The sequence below is a fragment of the Aulostomus chinensis genome, chromosome 23, assembly GCF_037954235.1.
Source record: "Aulostomus chinensis isolate RoL2024-O1b breed Wild chromosome 23, RoL_Achi_v1.0, whole genome shotgun sequence".
Lineage (NCBI taxonomy): Eukaryota > Metazoa > Chordata > Actinopteri > Syngnathiformes > Aulostomidae > Aulostomus > Aulostomus chinensis.
Window position 1 is genome coordinate 6,569,293 of NC_141342.1, and position 18,850 is coordinate 6,588,142.

At 47.4% G+C, this 18,850-nt stretch overlaps 1 protein-coding gene across 7 annotated transcripts in view; it reads left to right on the forward strand.

Annotated features, from left to right (window-relative positions):
• Positions 1-18,850, forward strand: part of mrtfab (myocardin related transcription factor Ab) — a 41,443-nt gene that overhangs the window by 13,741 nt on the left and 8,852 nt on the right. For all 7 annotated transcript variants that reach the window (XM_086194432.1, XM_086194430.1, XM_086194425.1 and 4 more), the window contains 3 exons: positions 13,871-13,936; positions 18,138-18,193; positions 18,536-18,611. In XM_086194432.1, coding sequence (XP_086050558.1) covers positions 13,871-13,936; positions 18,138-18,193; positions 18,536-18,611 — 198 coding nt within the window. The remainder of the gene's footprint in view (positions 1-13,870; positions 13,937-18,137; positions 18,194-18,535; positions 18,612-18,850) is intronic.

An 18,850-nucleotide genomic window follows, 5' to 3' on the forward strand; every position in this document is an offset into this window, starting at 1 on the left:
GAAATTCGCGCTGCTGCTGGCGCGTGGCGATGACGTCACCGGCAGGCGGTCCGAATCGAGTAACATTTAACGTTTCTATCACTGAAAGTACTAAAAAACACATTTATGTAAATTCTGCCGTGCTTAAGTCTAGCGTGTTATTACCTGGTATCGATACAATCGATGGATTACATTCTAAAACGATGTGAGAGCGAAACATGCTGTCCAGAAGGCCAACTTGCCGAGCACAGGTGGATGTCGTTGGATCGTAGGGAGATACGGCGATGGAGCAGATGAATCATTACACCCCATTTATAATAATAAATCAGTTGAGTTTTGCGTAATGTGCTGTAACATCAGGACTGACTGATGTTTAAGAATTGATCGAGGTAAATGTTTAGGATTTAACCCAGAAGGACTTTGAAAGTTAGGTTTGTTGTGGATCGATCCTTCTCTGTAAGACCAGACATGAAATGTTGTTCATGATGGTAGATGGCACCACCCTTGCCATGAGAGTCCAGGGAAAGCTCAAAGGGCGGCGCTCCCCTCTCTTACAGCCTGTGCACGCGCCTGCTGTTAGGCCAGACTTTGCCTTTACTGTAGTGCTCATGGTCATGTGAGACGGGACACGGTCTAAACACGTTGGTCCTCTAAAGGGTTGTGACGGCTCTTCCTGATCGCCTTGGCACGTCATGTCTTCCCTCAGTTATGAGGACCTTCTGTCTCCCAGTGGAGCCTTGCACTAACCCATCAGCTGCATGGCAAAGAGACAGATGGATCTCTGTATCGGCAGTAAGCCACTGATTAGGTTGTTTTTTTATATATGTTCCATCAATTATTCATCGATGAATCAAGTAATCATATAAGAAACACTCGGCTTGTGGAAACTGAATGTGCTGACTAGATGGTTTCCATGGTTTAGGCGTCTGTATTTTCTGTAAGGATAATGATAATTATTATTTCCTAAAGTGGGGAAACATACAATCTGCATCTATATTTGAGTGCAATGGCTGCCATACTCTTGTCACACACTGGGTGGACATGCGAATATATCCTTTCCCAGTGCGATGCTAGCTTGGAGCTGAGCCATGGCTGCACACTAACAAGGTGAACACACCGACTCCCCACCTGCCCATCATGGAGCTGCAGGGAAACAAGAATTGCAGCAGACAGGCCTCATTTTCACACCGTCTGCCGGCCCCTTACAGCTCAGCGCGGTTCCGCCAACGGTGCATGCTAACGGTGCATGCTAAGGGCCCTCCTTGGAGAGGGAGCTGAAGGGAGCAAAACGTTTCTGAATAACCCACCACCATGTTTTATGCACCTGAGTGTCTGTAGGGGCCACATTGATCTGAACGTACGGACTTCACCCAGCAGGAACCGTATTGATTATCTTCAGATTCAGACCTTGTGTCAGGTACTTTGATGATGCTCAGCTTTAGTCTGGACGTCTCTTTACTTTGCTCTTGTCTGTAATCTAACTAACAAAACAAACAAGGCATCAGGACAAAAAAGATTTTGATGTAAAGGGTTTTCCAAAGAGGGTTTTATTCATCAAGTGACTGGAAGGTTTTAGCTGTGGAAGCAGACACGAGACAGGGCCGTGAAATGACTCGGCTGAACTAAGCTGACAGAATTTTCGTAGACTTCTTGAAAAGGGACACACTTTTCACTGTTGAAATTCTGTCTGTCTGTCTCATTTAAAAATAATTCTGCAGCTCAGCATAATCAATGAGATAAAATAGAAACCCGTGTCAACATCAAAGGTCAACGTCTAATAAAAACTCTGTCATTTTGGTGGCTGTTGCAAATTAGCAGCCAAGTTTTTATGAGCTGCTGTAAGAGAAAGAAGAGGAGGGTGCTGCAGGGAGCAGAGGCCTGTCAAACCTGCTGGAGGGAGCCCTGCAGGAACACGCGTTATCAGAGGGCCCTTCTACAAACCCGTGCCGTACACGTGCTCTCACCCTCACTTAAACTTTGTGTAATTGTCTTTATTCGTCTTGGGTGTGCTAATTGGTTCTGGCTGCATTTCTGTGCTGCAAGTCTCCCCGTAAGCTGGATGTTGTAAATGGAAATGAATCGTCTAGTAGAAAGACAGCAGCGTTTCCTCTGTAAGTGGGGCAGGAGGTTAGGGGGTTCGTTACAGTAAGAATGATTTTCAGATGTTCGAGTTATGTAAGAGTCTGTGACAAAGCCGTCAGCCTGGGGCAGCATCCATCCATTTCCAAGCTCTGTTACTCTGTTTTTCCCTTCCTGACAGCGTCTCGTCACCTCTGAAAGTCTCATTTACTAAATCCAACTTGCCCGTGCTGAGTGCTGCCTGGCTCACGGTGAAGGCTGCTGTTATTATCTACCAGCAGCTGCCAGCCGCCTGGCCTCTGGTTGTCAGCCAGCACTGGTGCTCTTATACATGCTGTGTCGCTACGCCCTACAACAGTGTACAATTAGAACTTTGACTTTTCTCTGACTTGATGTGACAAGGTGGCAGGGGGGCAACTGTAGGTCAATCGAGGACCAGTGACCATGCGTAAGAGCCTTAGAGAGCACTGGGACTCCCTTACTGGGCTTTCATTTATCACTGGAAACCAGTCTGGGTGTGGAAATGGTACAGTTGGTATTCATGGGCTTGTCATATTCCCCTTCAGCGCTGAGGGTGGACGAGGTGAACTTGACATGTCAGGATGGAAGTCATCCTGTTGAATTCTTTTTCCTCTCAAATGATCAGCATTGTCGTCTCACAGTGTTTGATATGCAGAATAATGGAAAAAGTCTTCCTCCTCTGATTTACTTCGACTTTATTCTCAACAATTTGTCCTTTTCCTTGACATTTCCTTTTATTTTCATGAAGGGCAGGATGGGAAAAAACAGTTTTTCTTTCTCCTTGACTCCTCCATAGCCTGAGCAAGTGTGTGTGTGTCTATGTATGTATATATTCACAAATATGCGTGTGTGTGTGTGTGTGTGTGTGTGTGTGTGTGTATAGAACACACTTATTTTGAGCGGTACTGGAAAAATGTTTCAGAAATTGCTTATTTTGTCTTAGCATTTTTAATGGCCACTATTTATTTTATGTAACCACAATAACATGTTTGTTCTGCGTTTTTGCGTTCATGCTAGATGAAGTTTGTTTCTGATGTTCTGGAGAACACCTCACGCACAGACGCAGGACAACTACAAGATAGCAAAGGGACAACCGTAGGAAACAAACCTTGATGGCAAGTTGACAGACTGACATGATTGAAGTTAAATAGGCAAGACATCAACAGCAAATATGTTTGAGCTGATGAATACATTTCAGGATGATCAGCAACTGTTTTCCTTCAGCACCGAGCGCACTGACTCGTGAAACCGTTTGATGATTGTATCACAACTAGACTCTTCCAACAAGGCTGGATCAGGCCGCCGGGCCCCGGCGTGGCTGGCGAGGTGTCCGTGCCTGCTGCCAGCAACATTTACCCTCATGGTGAACGCCAAAGCTTGATGAAGGTCCACTATCACAGTGGATTGGAATCCTGTCCTGACAATTGATCTTGATTTGCAATATTGATCTCAGGAAGATTGGAAACCCTCAGTTAGAGATAACGGTGCCACCCAGGACCAGTTTTTCCTCTGGTTTTTGTGCTGGTCTTTGAGATTTTACATTCATCAGCTTGGCCTTGAATGCCGTACACCCAGGTGCCGGCGCACCAGGACATCGAGCACTGGTAACTCCTCAGGGTTTTTATGCCACTGCCATCAGGAGCCTGAGCTGGAAACCTCGTTCTTATGAGCTGTGGTTTCTCTTTAATGGCCCAAAGCTCAGCCTCACTCCCGTTTTATTTGATCGTCCTCTTAGATAACAACAGGCCTCCAAATGTGTTTGGCTCTTTGAGCCACTCCACAACTGCTCCTGAATTGTCCCCACAGGGATCTGGAGCCCTCAGTAAATCTGTAATTGTATGGCAGCAGGTAGAGTTGGAGGCAGCCTGTTTATTTGCTAGCTTGCTCAGCTAGAAAGCGAACCCAAAGGGATTCTCCTTGGTCATGAAGCTGGGGTGCAGCAGGGGGTCAGTGAGGGATTACGTATCTGACTTCCCCCAGAAGACTTGCATTGCTTCATTTGCAAACCTTGTAAGCTGGGACGTGGCTTACAAGGTTCTGGCAGCAAGTTTACTCTTTCTAGTCCAAATGGAGTGAGTTGAGTGGAGCACCGTTTACACAGAGACAGGTTCCAGGAATGTCTGTGGATCAACATTAAGAAATCCCAATCTTTATGTCTCTGTTGAGTCACAGACGAACCCACACAAAGCTGGTAAATTCCACGGCAGGGCAGGTGGGGGGGGGGGGGGGGGGGCAGGAAGTGAAGGGGAACAACACCTTCTGTTTTCCCTGCTGGAATGTTAATTGCTGCTGTGACCTGTGACAGACTGATTCTGCTCCCTTTACTGAGCAGGTCAAGTTCTGTGGAGCAGTGTTTGTCCCTCTCCATTCATCTGGTGGTAAACCTGCTGATGATTGGAAGCTATGGGGAGAGTACAGGTGGAAGTCAAAGGTCCAGGCTTGCGTCCCGTCGACCTGAGTGTCAGTACATTGAACAACACCATAAAAGGTGCGGAGGAGCACTTAGTTTAGGGAATGTAAACATGTTTGAGCCCTTTGTCATCAATCATTGTTAAATATAGCTGTAATAGTCATGAAGCTGCCAGATTTAGTGGAAAATATCTGAAAACATCCCTGGGAACCAGACTGAGAATTCTGACTCTTGAATCCTCTGATTCTCAGAATGATTCAGAAGGTACCAGTCAGGAAATCTCTCGCCGTCTCACTTGTGACATCAGAAGTGTTAAAGGTAGTCAGGTCATCCGACGGATGCATGGATCTCCGTCTGCCCGTGTTACGGCAGCAAGTGTAGCTGCAGGCGCTGTTGTCTGCGCGTTGCCCAGCCGACTGGCGGGTTCACCCGTGGATCCCCCAGGAACCCTGGAGAACACACATATTGACTTGGACTCGCGCACCTTCGTAGAAGAACGTCACCCACGGTTTTCATTTTGTGGTTAATTTTATTGTTGTCTAACTGAATATTCTAAAGAATTAAAAGTGAATGCCTCTTTGAAAGTGTGTGCTCGTTCATGATTGTCATTTCAGTGTTGTGAAATGCTCAGATGACAATCATATCATTTATTGAATTTTATTGTCCAACAAAATGACTTCGTGAGCCTAACTGTGACCTCACTAGGCGTTCCGATCATGTCGACTTAATATGCCACTGACAACAACAAGACCACTTCAGCCCGTGACGCCGTCAGGTTCCAGTGACCGATGACACGCTGTGGTGGGAGTTTTCCACTCATTTGCACATCCACAGGAAGTCTTTGAGCCACTCTTTCTGCACGACCTTCCTTCAGTAATTATTGCCTGCCTGCGTGCACAAAAAGAAGTGTGTTTTTTAAAACTCTCCAAAATGTTTTTCAGTCGAGGGAAAGAAGGAGCCAGATAAGGATGGCCAAGGCTGAATCGCTGGACTGGAATGTTCTTGAAGTCAGAACTATGCAGCCAATTTCTCTGGCTCAGGCCGTTTGTTGTGACGATCATCCTGTGTACAAACCGTCTGCAGGAGGATCCTGTTGTACTGGTACTGCTGTTTATTTTAAAACTGAGATTCATACTCCTGTATAGACTGTTGATGATGAATTGAGTCATGTGAAACAACATGGCTGCACCTCTCACACGCTCAGGTCACGAAGCCCTAACCCACAAAAACTCCCCAGTCAAGATGATGATGTTTGTGTCCATACGTGTCCTCACATGGCCTCGTCAGTATGATTGCCATGGGAACCTGGTATAATCTACGTCCTCTTAGTCCAGCCGTACATCAGCCGTCCACAAACACATGGATTGGACATGAGAACTGTCTAGAATTCTGTTGTAGCACCAAGAGCAACCAGCTGATGGACTCAGCTGAGTCCACGCTCACGTTCACAGTCCGTCTGCGTCGAGTGGACCCACAGAGCTGCTGACAAATACAGCCGTGTCTTTGAAATCAACAACAATTTGGACATTTGAGACATGAAGATGAAAATAAACAGACATGTTTGGCATCCTGTGTGTGTGTGTGTGTGTGTGTGAGAGAGAGAGAGAGATTGGCCCACACTCCCACACAGCTACATCATAATCCCGGTGTGCGTGGTCATCTAGGAGCTTCCTGTCCAGACAGTGAATCAGAAGCAGGTGGACTTGAATCACAAACTCAGGACAGCAGTTGTTGTAGTCACCAGCCTCTGTTTGATCAAGGTGTAGCTTGTGTGTGTGCCTGTGTGTCACCTGTTTGACGGAGATGGTCAGCCATGTTGTTACAGCGTCTGCTGAGTTTCCATGTTGATAAAGATTGTTGTTTTATTAATCATCAGCCTCTCAGCTGTGCTGCCTGGGGAGCAACATGAGTGTAAAAGCAGAGTATCTCTGTTGGTGTCATCATAAATCCTTGATTCGTCCAAGAATATAGCTTCAAGTTTGTGTGTATGAGTGATTGCAAGCCGTGATGTGTGTGCCTCTCAGTAACCTTACCCTAGGAGTGCACAGGTGATACCGTGCTGAATATAGCCCCTATGGCCAGCTGGCCAGTGCTATTTAAAACGGAGGGGAGGGGGGGGGGCGGCGTTTGCCATCAGCATTCAGCACGAGCCGGGTTACTGGAGGGACTGGGCTGCAAAAAGGAGTCTGAAGGCTTTAAATCCTGGTGTCACGCCTGCTGAGCTGCGTCGCTGTGCCCCGCTGCTTTTCCCCGAGGACCGCCAGCTCAACAACATCTCCGAATGACAGCGATGATAACGTGTCAATCAACCAATCCCTCAATCGATCACACTACGCCTCATCAGGTTCATTTCTCATCTGGGGATCAGATTCAGCCGAGCATCTATGACGAAGGTTTATTATGTCCAATGAGGTCATCACTGCTGTTTCCTCTGTCCAATAAAAACGGTTCTGACATCGAATTTTGTGAGTGGGAGTGTGTAGTCAGAGGTGTCCAGAAAGTGTTGAAGAACTGATTGTGTTGCGTGGCAGCACAACACCCCCCCCCCCCCAACAGTGAATGAATGGCAACAGCTGAGCAGGAGAACTTTATCAGCAGCACTCCCTGCTTGTGTGTGTGTGTGTGTGTGTGTGTGTGTGTGTGAGAGCGAGAGAGAGAGAGAGAGGTGGAGCTGCAACCAGAGCGGTCTCTCTGGGCACCCTGTGCTGAGCTCACTGCTATCTTCTCTTCTCTTCCTTGGCCACTGGCCTCTTTTCAGCTTCCTCCCTCAGCTCTCGTGTTCTTTTCATCCACCCCTCGCCCTGTGGATTTCTCTCGCTGTCTCTCAGGGAAATGTTCACAACGCTGTCGTGACTTGCTAGTTGCCACTGCAAGGGAAGGAGAGAGGAAGAGAGAGTGAGACACAGACCAATCGATTACTCTGACACAGAGGAGAGTGGCTCTGGAGGAGAAGAGGACTGACTGCTGCAGCCTTTTTCTTACCGTTTTCATTTCAGAAAGGAGCTTTTCTTGGACTTGTGTGGGAGTACGCTGACACAGTTGATTTGTGTTGTTGTGGAACTAGAGGACAGCTAAGTGAAGGGACAGCGGGTGCAGGTTTGTCTCATCGAGGACTCTTCTACGCTCTTCGCCTGAACATCCAGCATTGGGACAGCGACAAGGGTTGCTTTTAAATGAGAAGTTCAATGTCGATCAATAGTAATCACTAACTGATCAGCCGTTTGAATGATAATGCTGGACACCAACCATTGCCTGTCCTTTGAACCCTCCCCCTTGGGCTCTCCTCCAATGGGAGATGAGATAGAAAAGGCAGGACTGAAGATGGATCACGACAGACATGTCTATCACAGCCTGAAAGAAGGTGGGCAGTCTGGAGCTGCACACACTCATTAGAGACATCTGATCTGATTTGTGTTGATGTGCCTCACTCTGCAGGTTCATAGCAGTTCCCTATGGTGTCATGTAAATAGTCAATATGGCTTCCTGGCTGGTCCAGGGAGGGAAGTGTCTTTGCTCCGATAAACAGAGGTGTGTGTGTGTGTGTGTGTGTGTGTGTGTGTGTGAGAGAGAGAGAGAATTACAGAGCTTCAGTGTGGAAGGTTGGGTTTTCCTCAGCCAACATGTTTTTATGGGGAGCTCATCTCAAACGCTCAGCTGGACTGGCGAAAGTGGAATGTTGCTGATTGATGCGACCATTGCTGCAGTGAGTGAGTGTGGCGTGTCCGCGTGAACCTTTCTATCCCATCATCATGGAGCCTGCTGTTTGTGTTACAGCTGTCCCAACAAATATAAGTTAAACCACGTCTAATTTTTACAAACTTTCTGTTTGGAGTGAAGTTGTGTGACTCCTGTCTATCCAGCAGGCCCAGTAGTGATGTTAGGTGCAGTTGGTGCTGGCATCCAGGAGGTAGCAGGTACAGCAGCAAATTGAAGCTCTCGTCCTGGACATGTACCGCTCAGTCCAGCGGCAACAGCACCATCCACTTCCATCCAGACCAGAACTCTGCCAGTGCCAGCCAAGCCAGACTTGAGTTTGCCCCCAGCAGCCTGGTTGCTACCAGCATGCATCAGTCATAAGGACGGTGGGGTTTCCTAGCTTGCCCTTCATCACTCATCACAGCTGCTGTGATTCTCCTAATGACATCATGGCCCAGCCAGTATTTCCTGGTATGTTGCTGTGTTGATGAGGGGAAGAGTGTGAAGCCGTCGGCAGGGCCGTGTGCTCAGAAGCGTGAAGGACAAACTAAAGACAGACTCAAAAACACTCCATTGATCTGCTCGTTGTCAGAAATGCGTAAACGATGAGCTCATGCAGGAGAACATTAGCAGCCTTACAAATATAACATTTCCAGCACCGTTGCCAAGTGTGAACTCTGTTTAGAGAGGCAGTGACTACATCAGGGGCTGTGATTATGTATCATGCATGTCTTCACTGGGTGAAGACCCCAACACTTGGTACTGGGTGGAGGAGCCTCCAGCCCTTGTGTGCTGCTACAGACGGCTGGAGGCTCCTCCACCCAGTACCAGGTGTTGGGGTCTTTCAGGACAGGAACAGCACTCAGACGTGTTTAATTACCGTAGGTCTAGTGACACATGAGTGCCGCAGGATTAGCCCAGTTGGCCGGCGACATCTTGGTTCAACTGCCTGACCTCTTCCTGCTTCCTGTCAGACGGCTCTCTGAACCTGCAGCCACCCTCTGGCTGCCCTGTCACACGTCAGCAGCCACGTCTGGGAACTCGGTGCCATTGCAAACATGCATGCTCTGCACAGTAGAAATGTTGACATCAGTCATGTTACATGTAGAATTGATGAAATAATAGAAGACGGACATAAACAAGTTACAGGAGTAAAGTTAAAACAAACTACGTCTGGAAACTTTAGAAAATAGTTTTTAAATACTTGTCTAGATGCCATAATTAGAAGACCGCAAGACATTTTAATATTAAAAAAAATCGCAATTGTCTGACATTGCATAGACTTGAACGAATCCAGAAAATGATTGATGGACTGATAAAGAAAATGATTGGTCATTGCTGCTTATTGGAGGTTTTATAATTGATTATCCTTCTTAGATTTAGTTTAGGGCGGCCCGGTGGAGCAGTGGTCCTCACTGTGGCCCCCCAGCAAGAAGGTTGTGGGTGGAGCCCCAGCTGGAGCACGGGGTCTTTCTGGGTGAGTCTCCATGTTCTCCCTGTTCCTACGTGGGTTCTCTCTGGTACTCCAGCTTCCTCCACAGTCCAAAGACATCAAGAGGGACCAGGTTAATCCAGACTCTAAATTGACCGTAGGCATGGCTGGGAGAGCCAATGGTTGTCTGTCTCTATGTGTTGGCCCTGCCATGGACTGGTGACCTGTCCAGGGTGAAGGCTGCTGGGATAGGCTCCACCCCCACCACCCTCAACAGGAGGAGAGGGAGAACATGGAGGGATGGATGGATGGATGGATGGATGGATTTAGATGAGCACTGGGAGTGACTTAGCTACAGTTTGATTTGCTTTGTTCCATACGACAACATGGACGCCCTCCTGCTGCTGGTCAGAACATAACATGACATTTTTAGTTGTGAAAAGAGGACGGGGTCTCTGGCCTCTGCCTCAGGGTGTTGCAGTAGTCCACCAGTTATCCTGGGGCCAAGTATGTTGTCTAACTAGTGGTTTGATGTTATTGTTGTCATCTTCTCTGCTGTCGCTGCCTCGCTCCGACTGCTCCTGACTGCACCGGCCAGCTTTGGCTGTGGCCTACTATCCCAGTAAAACTGCTCTGCCTCTCTTAAATTAACCATCCTGGCCTCAAACCTGATTTGATCCCACAGTGTCATTTGAATCCTGATTTAGCTTTTTGTAGTTTGCAAATATTATCATCATCACTCTGATGCACATCCAACAACAGGTTGCCATAAAGGGCCATATTTTAACATAGATGATTGACTTTTACGTAGTCTGACTTCCTCATGCTCGGCCCAGCCACTCACGGCCTGGTTTTGCCCCTTGATGGTGGTAACTGCATGGTTTTCCTCAGCAAATGCTCTGATTGGCTAAAAACAAATCAACTGATAAGCAAATAGGTAGTGTTGGATAGCCAGTTGTTTAGTTACATTGAGCTGTAGTTAGTGTTCCATCGGGTCATTTAATTGCATCACTGCTGTTGTCCCAGACTGCATGGACAAGAAAGAATTCAGTAGTTCATTCCAGTCTGCTTCCAGACACAAGGTGGCAGTGTGACTCCTTCCAGCTGGAGGCAGTCATCATTCCAATGCTCGAGGAAGATGTCTGAATCTTTGGAGAGGATCTTTACCTGAAATGTTCCCCTGATTCTGCTCCAGCACCCTGTGGCAGCAGTGTAAGTGTAGAGTGGAGGGTCCAGGCAAGCCTGGAAAACCCATCCATTTGTCTGCAACTCATTTCAAATTAAGCAGGAAGGGGGCGGGGCTGTGTGACTGTTTACCATTGCTTATCCTGTTGGGATGGAGCCACCTGGACCAAGCACAGGCTTGTAGTCCTGAGGGGATCATGTTGGAGCAAATATATACTTTCACTGGTTCCATTTGACACGTGAAATTTAAAAACCCGCATCACCTGGGCTGGGGGTGAGTAGGAGACGAGGTCCGTGTGTACGGCGGTGCGGTGACCTAATAACTGGAACACGCAGCTCGTCGTTAAACGTATTCATGGTGCTGACAGTCCAGAGGTTTCACCGAACCCAGTGGGTCAGGATCTTTTACCTTTATCAGTGAAATAGAACTTCTGAGGGGAACTCACAAAGCAAACCACTGTCCTGTTCAAACCTCTAAATGCACTTGGGAGCCGACGGTGGGCTCTGGCTGGTGATGGTAGCAGCGTTGGGTTGTGGCACTAGAAGGCCTTTCTTGTCGTACTGGGTAGCTTTTAGCTGTTTTAGAGAACTGGAAATATGCGAAGTAGAAAACATGGTTATGTTTCAGCTTCACATCCTCTGGTCACTCAACGGTGCACCTTTTCTCGGCAGACATTTTCTCAGTTACAAGAATTAGAAGATCAGGAGGCGTAAAAATGGAAGGCCAACGCTGGTTATTAAATCTGACGTCTTCCAGTTTTACTTCTTGAGGAACAGATGCTAGTATGCAGGGATATTTCCTCTCAAGCACAAGCAGAACTGAGACACCAGCTGACCGTCTGCTGAGTCGTGTCAACTTCATGGCCCAGAACGGCGGCGAGGGGCAGCACAACAGCCCACCTTCTTTGACATTTTCAGTGTATCTTTGTCCCATCGGTTGTCAGACGGCCACTCGACCTCTGAGCCATGCCGCCTTGTAACTTTGTACTTCTGAGACAAATGCAGCAGTTCTTACTTGTGGTTCTCCAATCTATTGCAGCTGCAGCACTGAGGCTTTTTCCTGTTTTGGGGATGAGTTTCACACCTATCTGGTGTCAGTCACAGTGTGACTCCTGCAATCGCTTAGATCATTTTGTGTCACGTTCAAATTCTCGAAATGTCAGTTAAGTCCATTATAAACCCCTGAACTTGTTCAACTAGAACCTTCTATCAAGATGATGAGTTAAGAGGGATGTCAATGAGAGTGAGTCTAACTTAGTGAACTGGAGTGTGTGCGAAGGAGGATGTAAGGGGGAGTGAGATGTGAAGGCGGGATAGAGGGAAAGTGTAAAATTCTCTTTCCCAGAATAAACCTCTTCCCTGGAAGTACCGAGTGGCATGATGGCATCTTACCCTGCACTTGGCACACCATGGCACCCTCAGCTTGTGTGTGGTTTCTATTCGTGTGTATGTCCAGGCAACAAGTGAGTTCCTGAAGGGTCTGTGTGTGTGTGTGTGTGTGTGTGTGTGTGTGTGTGTGTGTGTGTGTGTGTGTGTGTGTGTGTGTGTGTGTGTGTGTGTGTGTGTGTGTGTGTGTGCACGGAGGGGGGGAGCAGCATGTATATGAGGCAGCCTGGCTGTGTTCATGTATGTTTACATAAGCGGATGTGAATTGACATGTTATTGCTTCTAAGAGGAGCCTGGAGAGCTCAGAGATGCTGTGTGTACTCACTTGTAAATATTAGGTGGGGAGCTGGGATCACCAGCGAGGATCCAGAGCCAAGGAATGACATTAGCTTGCACCGACGCACATTAGGAGCTGGCATTAAGTCATAGGACATGTACTGTTGCCTTCCAGACATGGATTGTTTGTCATAACAGAGGGCTAATGCTACAGCAGCTACGCAGGCCGGCTAAACAGTTAGCTTGCCTTGCAGCACAAGTGATGTCACTTTGTTAGTGGGAAAGAACAGGTGCTGCTTGTCCTGAAACGAGCAGACGCAACCAGAACCACGTGCTCAGGGAGTCTCAGTGGCATGTTCAACTTCACACACACACACACACACACACACACACACACACACACACACACACACACACACACACACAGCCTTTCAGCAGGGACAGCTGGTCCATGTAAAACACCTCACCTTTAACTGAGTTCATAGTCCTGACTTCTCTCCTTTGATGTAAGCAGTTTCTGAAAACAACAGTCAAGAGAAGCATGAGGAAGTGGATGAACACCAGTTTTGATATGATAACCAGCTCTTGCTAAGAAGAGCAGTGCAAATGTATTTGTCATGTCAGATCCTGTCAACGTCAGACAGACCATCCTCCCACAAGCAAGCCAGCAAATATCTGCGGCCTGTGACGGCTCCATGGATGAGAAAATTGACTCTGAGTTTCTCACTCAGAAACAGCTGGCGACTGTTATTCAGTCAGTGATGAACACGGGGCTCCAACAGGCTGCCAGCAGAGAAGCCTTGGTCTGTACGTCAGCGTGTACTTTGCGTTTGCAGAGACTGAGGTCAAACATGGTCTGCCTTCATGTGTCCTGCACCACGTTCTTTGACCCTCCCTCTCCATCTTCACTCTTATGTAACAGGTACTTCCTGTTTTGAAGTGACTGCACAATCAGCCCATAAACTGGACTTTAGTTGGTCTGCATTGTGATTCCTTTTCTTCCTTTGTTGGTTTGTCTAGATTATCTGTGTAATTTTCGATAAACGACATCCCCCCCAAACAAACAAAGGCACGCACACACACGCACACACACACACACACACAGTAGTTAAAACCCCAAGTCTGTGAAGAGGAAGTGTGTATTATGCTGCTCAAACCCTCCTTGTTACCCGCCTCTTCTGTAGCTTAAAAAAAGCACAACGAATGGTAAGTGGGAGGACGTTCTGCCTTTCAGTGTGCATGTTCCTTACGTCCGTCCAGATGCATGTGGGTTCCCTGTGTTTTTTCTCAACATTTATGGGCTTGTGATCAATGGACAATAAGACACAATAGAGTTCCGTCGCTGCAGTTTTTCTTTCCTCGCCGGCCGGCCAGCACTGACTCTTGTCCTCCTCTGTCTCATGCAGTCCTCCAGCTCAAACTCCAACAGAGACGCACACGAGAGGAACTGGTCAGCCAAGGGATCATGCCACGTAAGTGCCCCACACATGTATGTTGGTGCTGTTGGGCTTCAGCCAACAGTGCCCTTGAAAATGTAACTCATTAGACACACACACACACACACACACACACACACACACACACACACACACACACACACACACACACACAGAACATTGAAGCCAGTGCCTGAAGGGTTTTATTTCCCAGCACGTTTGCATTTGAGCTGAGGCCACTACAGTTTTAGCGTACACACATGCTAACACCAACATGGTGCCGTTTATGCTCGATTGATTTACGCGGCGGCGAATACGATAATGCCTGTTGTTATGCACATAGAATGAACAGGATGTGTGTCTACAAAGGTCATGAATCGACCGCCGTCTCCTATCGACTGCATGTACTCTCAGCCACTCTTCATGTGTCTTATTTTGGGGCGCTTTTGCACCAGTTTTTTGTTATCAAGTAGAGCAGCTTCCCCTTCTGTGTCTACTTCCTGTTTAAGAGTTCCGCACATCTGAAGGGATGGAGATCCTCTTTACGAAGCGGCATTTCTCAGACAGATTAAAGTACGGCTAGATGTTCATGTAGTGATAAAAGTCCAGCCGTGGCTCCACGAAGAGCCCTGGGTTTGTCCTAGTTGTTACTTTTGTCACGCACATGCGTGTATTTACATGTGTCGTGTATGATAGTGGTCATGTTACTGTTTTAACCGTGTGCCAGCTGTCATTGTTGAGATTCAATCACCCATGTATTCAGTTAAGGGGGAAACAGACCCGCTGCTTCCAGTCATATTGAGGTAAAAACATATCTACGCAGCTGAATCGATAAACTTGGACTTCAGCTACTTTTGTTGTTTTAGTTCTGGTTTATTTTCTTAGAGAATATTTCTGTTAGCGCTGCTAGATTTCAGTTGGCTGGTCCTCATAACTATCATATGGTAATTGTTGTTTCTGTTATGAACATGCAAAGCAAAGTTCACCTTTGCATCCAAAAAGATACATTAACATGTGTGTCAGCTTCGCAATGATGTTTTTAACTTTTAAACAAATAAATCTAAATTGGCCAAAAAACTGAAATACATAAAAGTGATTGATCAGAAGGAGAACGTCGTGACCAGCTGATCTCTATTGACAGTTGAGGGAAAGATGTCGTCCAACTGTCGTCATCGAGAGTTGTTTTCAACGCCTCTCATTCTCTGGTTGCTGTCCCACAGAATGCAAGCATCACTTTAATGTTTTCACGGTTGCGCCAGTTTGAACACGATACTGTTGAATTGTCATGACTTTGTGTACTTGTACATATTCAAAAAACTGTTGATGTTGAGCAGAAAATTGAAATCCTGCAGTAAAGTTCCAGTACCACCCAACTGGTGCTGATCCACCAGATGGCGCTCCAGCCAGTGAAGGTCAGGTGGAGCAGTCATACTGACACTCAGCTCACGTAAACAGGAGCTGCTGGTTAACAGATGCCAGAAGCGTTCAGGGGAAACTTTCCTCAAGTCTGGTGTAAAAGGAGTTTTTGGAATTTTAAATTATGTAAATTTACCAACTGGAAATGTTTGGTTAGGAGTGAATACTTGTCATGTTTCTGCCATTAGTTTGATAACTAATGATGGTTGGCACAGGAGAGGTGGTAAAAGCACTCGAGGGTCCGCCGCCTCGTGTCCGTTTCCCAGCTCTGCTCCTCCTCTCCTGGACAAACTCCCTGATTTCTGGGTTTCAGTGCATCGTTTCATCTTTGTCATAAAATTTCACATTGATGTACAATTCAGGCACAGATTCCTGCATCGCTGTAAAAGACCAAATACTTGAATATTAGTGTACGTGTGGTTCTGTTGGATTGACTGAGACGAATATCGATTCACTTGAATACAAGTTTATGCTTGATCAAATCATTCAGACAGCATTCATTCATCATTCAGAGAAAGTTTTCATCTGTGATTGTAGTTTTAGGAGCCCAGTGCTGGGATAGAAGATCTGCATGGATGGAGCGTGGCTGTCACGGAGGCTGGTCGTCTGGATCTGGCAGACCACCTCCAGGGTCCCTGCAGATCAGCTGAGCTCAACTCCAGTGACTCAATCACTCCGAACAAGCTGAGCGTCTCATTAGCAGCTGCTCTCACATCAGACTCTGCTGAGTGCTCCAGCTGCTGTACTCCTGCCTTGCAGTAGCATCCCTCCCCTGGCTGGGGCTCCTCGTCATGCAGGAATGCTCTGGAGCAGCAGCTTGTTATTCTCCTTTCATTTGCAACCATTTGGGAGTTGCAGTAAATGGAGGCCTGCTGCCGGACCATAGCTGACTTGGGTAGAGGAGTTCATTGTCACGATACCGTTCTGTGATGGAGGCTAAACAAAGCTGGGATTCATAGGAGGTCTAGCAGAGAATCTAGATTTAATGCTGGACTTCACAAACGCCCTTATTTTGACACAGTCAGGTGGAGTCGGGGCGGTGTAGCTGCCCAGGCCCGTAGCACAGGGGGGTTGTTGTAGGGTCGTGTGAGCAGCATGATGTCACCGCTGAGAAGAGGCTGGGTTCACCAGACGAGAAGTGGAGCAGCTCTGTGAGTTCCTGTCGTGGTCTCACATCATCACTCTGGTGTAGAAGTGCAGGTTGTGAGTGTGTGAGATGGGTCGGCCCTCATCTGCCCCCCCTCGCGCTGGTGGAAGCTGCAGTCCTCAAAACTCACCCGCAGTTGGACAGGGAAAACAACAAATGTCTCCATACTGCTGGGCGGAAGTAATCAGGAGTCCTGAAGCCTCGAGGCTACAGACATGGCGCCGGTGGCCTCGAGGCACTTCCTCCACCTGCTTAGCTGCTGTGGTTGCTAGGACAACGGTCAGTACAGTATGTACAGCATCATAACTAAGAAATAAAGATTGTAGCCCATGGCTGATACATTTGACCGCTTTAATGTTTCATATCAAACCATAATGTCTGCACCAAAGCTGCGGCCTGAGGCGGCGATGGCGGGCAGGTGCACATCAGAGCGCTGGGACCACGGCACTAAGGTTTAATCCCTCTCCAACGTGTACAATGTGTAACCCTGAATTCACTGTCGAGTTTTGTTGAGTAAAATTGGAGACTAAAGAATAGAATTGATTCTATTTTAAAAATAATTCCCCTTCAAGGGAGAACAGGTTTCAGTCACTGGTTCCTCAGTTTTATGCTCTGGTTGTCTTCATGTGACAGTAGAACCGTGTCGTGAAGCTTGGACACCAACAGTATGAGCTTAGTATGAGTTTCCCCTGCAATTCCTGCTGGATCCACTTCGCCCCAACCTGTGCCAGCTTGCATGAGACAAACCACCTCTTGGTCGTACCGCTGCGGTCGAATCCGCTTCCCCTCTGGCGCCGCCATGGTGAAGGAACCTCAAGACCCGTATGACAATCTGTGGAACCGATAGATGATGACCCTGGTCTTCATCACAGATCTGTTCTGCTCTCTCACGTTGGCTCAGCTGGCGGAGGCTGAGTGGCTGTTGATGGTATCACAGCTGGTGTGTCAGTTTCCAAGGGCTGTGACACCAGGAATGCCCCCCCCCCCCAAGTCATTTGTGGCACAGTTGACACCCATAATGTAACACACCCCTGGCAAGGATTTCACCAGCTCCTGACCAATCAGATCATCACAATCTTACATCATCCTAACTGCCGCTGCCCTCCCAATATCCTTCCCCAAACCCAGTTGACATCTTTGTGGTGGTTGAGCTTCTCGAAACCTTTGTTTCAACATCAAGTCAAAAATATCCTCCGTGTTCCTTCAATATCAGATCAGGTTTTTGGCTTGGATTTTTCTACATTTAAAGAAGTATATAAAGCAGAATGGAACAACAGTGTTGGCACACACTCCACCGACCACATGCCTTCAGTACCCAGTCTGATTATGGGAAAAAAACACCTGGAACAGACTTCAGTGACAGCGGTGTGTGTGTGTGTGTGTGTGTGTGTGTGTGTGTGTGTGTGTGTGTGTGTGTGTGTGTGTGTGTGTGTGTGTGTGTGTGTGTGTGTTTGTGTGTGTGTAGCCACTTGTACCCAGCTATTCCACAACATAGCTGTAAAATGGCGCTTTGCTTGTCGACCCAGAATCAAACAACACCAGCGCTCTTGCTTGTCAGTTTATGCATTATTCCCATGTTCAGCAAAATAGGTGTGACTTGTAAACACAGCAACTCTCCGGAGTCTTTGTGAGTCCCATTTCTGCTAATGTCGCCTCTGACTTCTGTCTCTGCAGCGCTGAAGAGCCCAGCAGCCTTTCACGAACAGCGGCGAAGCCTGGAGCGAGCAAGAGTGAGTGTCTCCACGAGTCCTTCAAACTCTGCTTGGTGGAAGTGTATTTAGACACAATGAAGCAGGTAACTCTGGAGCTGTAGGTACCTGCTGTCCCAATGGAAGCAGCAGTAAGATGGCTTGCTTGGTGCAGACTGAAGTTCGTCTGCATGTGGTCTGTTACTCTCGATAACTCGTTGTGGAAAATTTGCACACTGTCTACACACGGACGCAAGACATAAGAATTATGTCACACAACTCTGAAAAATGTTCCAAACGTGATCTCTGGTTCGTGTGCTGCAGTCTAGTCGAGTATGGACGTGCTCTCACATCCTGCCTCCCCTCCTCCTCCTCTCTGTCCAGACTGAAGACTATCTGAAGAGGAAGATTCGGAGTCGTCCGGAGCGCTCTGAGCTGGTCAGGATGCACATTCTGGAGGGTGAGTTATTGTCGTTTTAAGCATGAGAACTGCTAAATGATTTCCTTAGAAATGAAGAGTGTGCAATGGAAGGTAAATAAAAACAAGCAAAAGTTTATTCAAAAAGGAAGCATCCACGAAACAAATAGGAACCAGTTCCAAGTCCAAGGGTTACTGCATAGTTCCTACTCCGTATCAACGTGTGCACAAGCCTCAACTTTCATATCACTTTGATGGCAGCAAGTTTCAAAGGCTTCTCC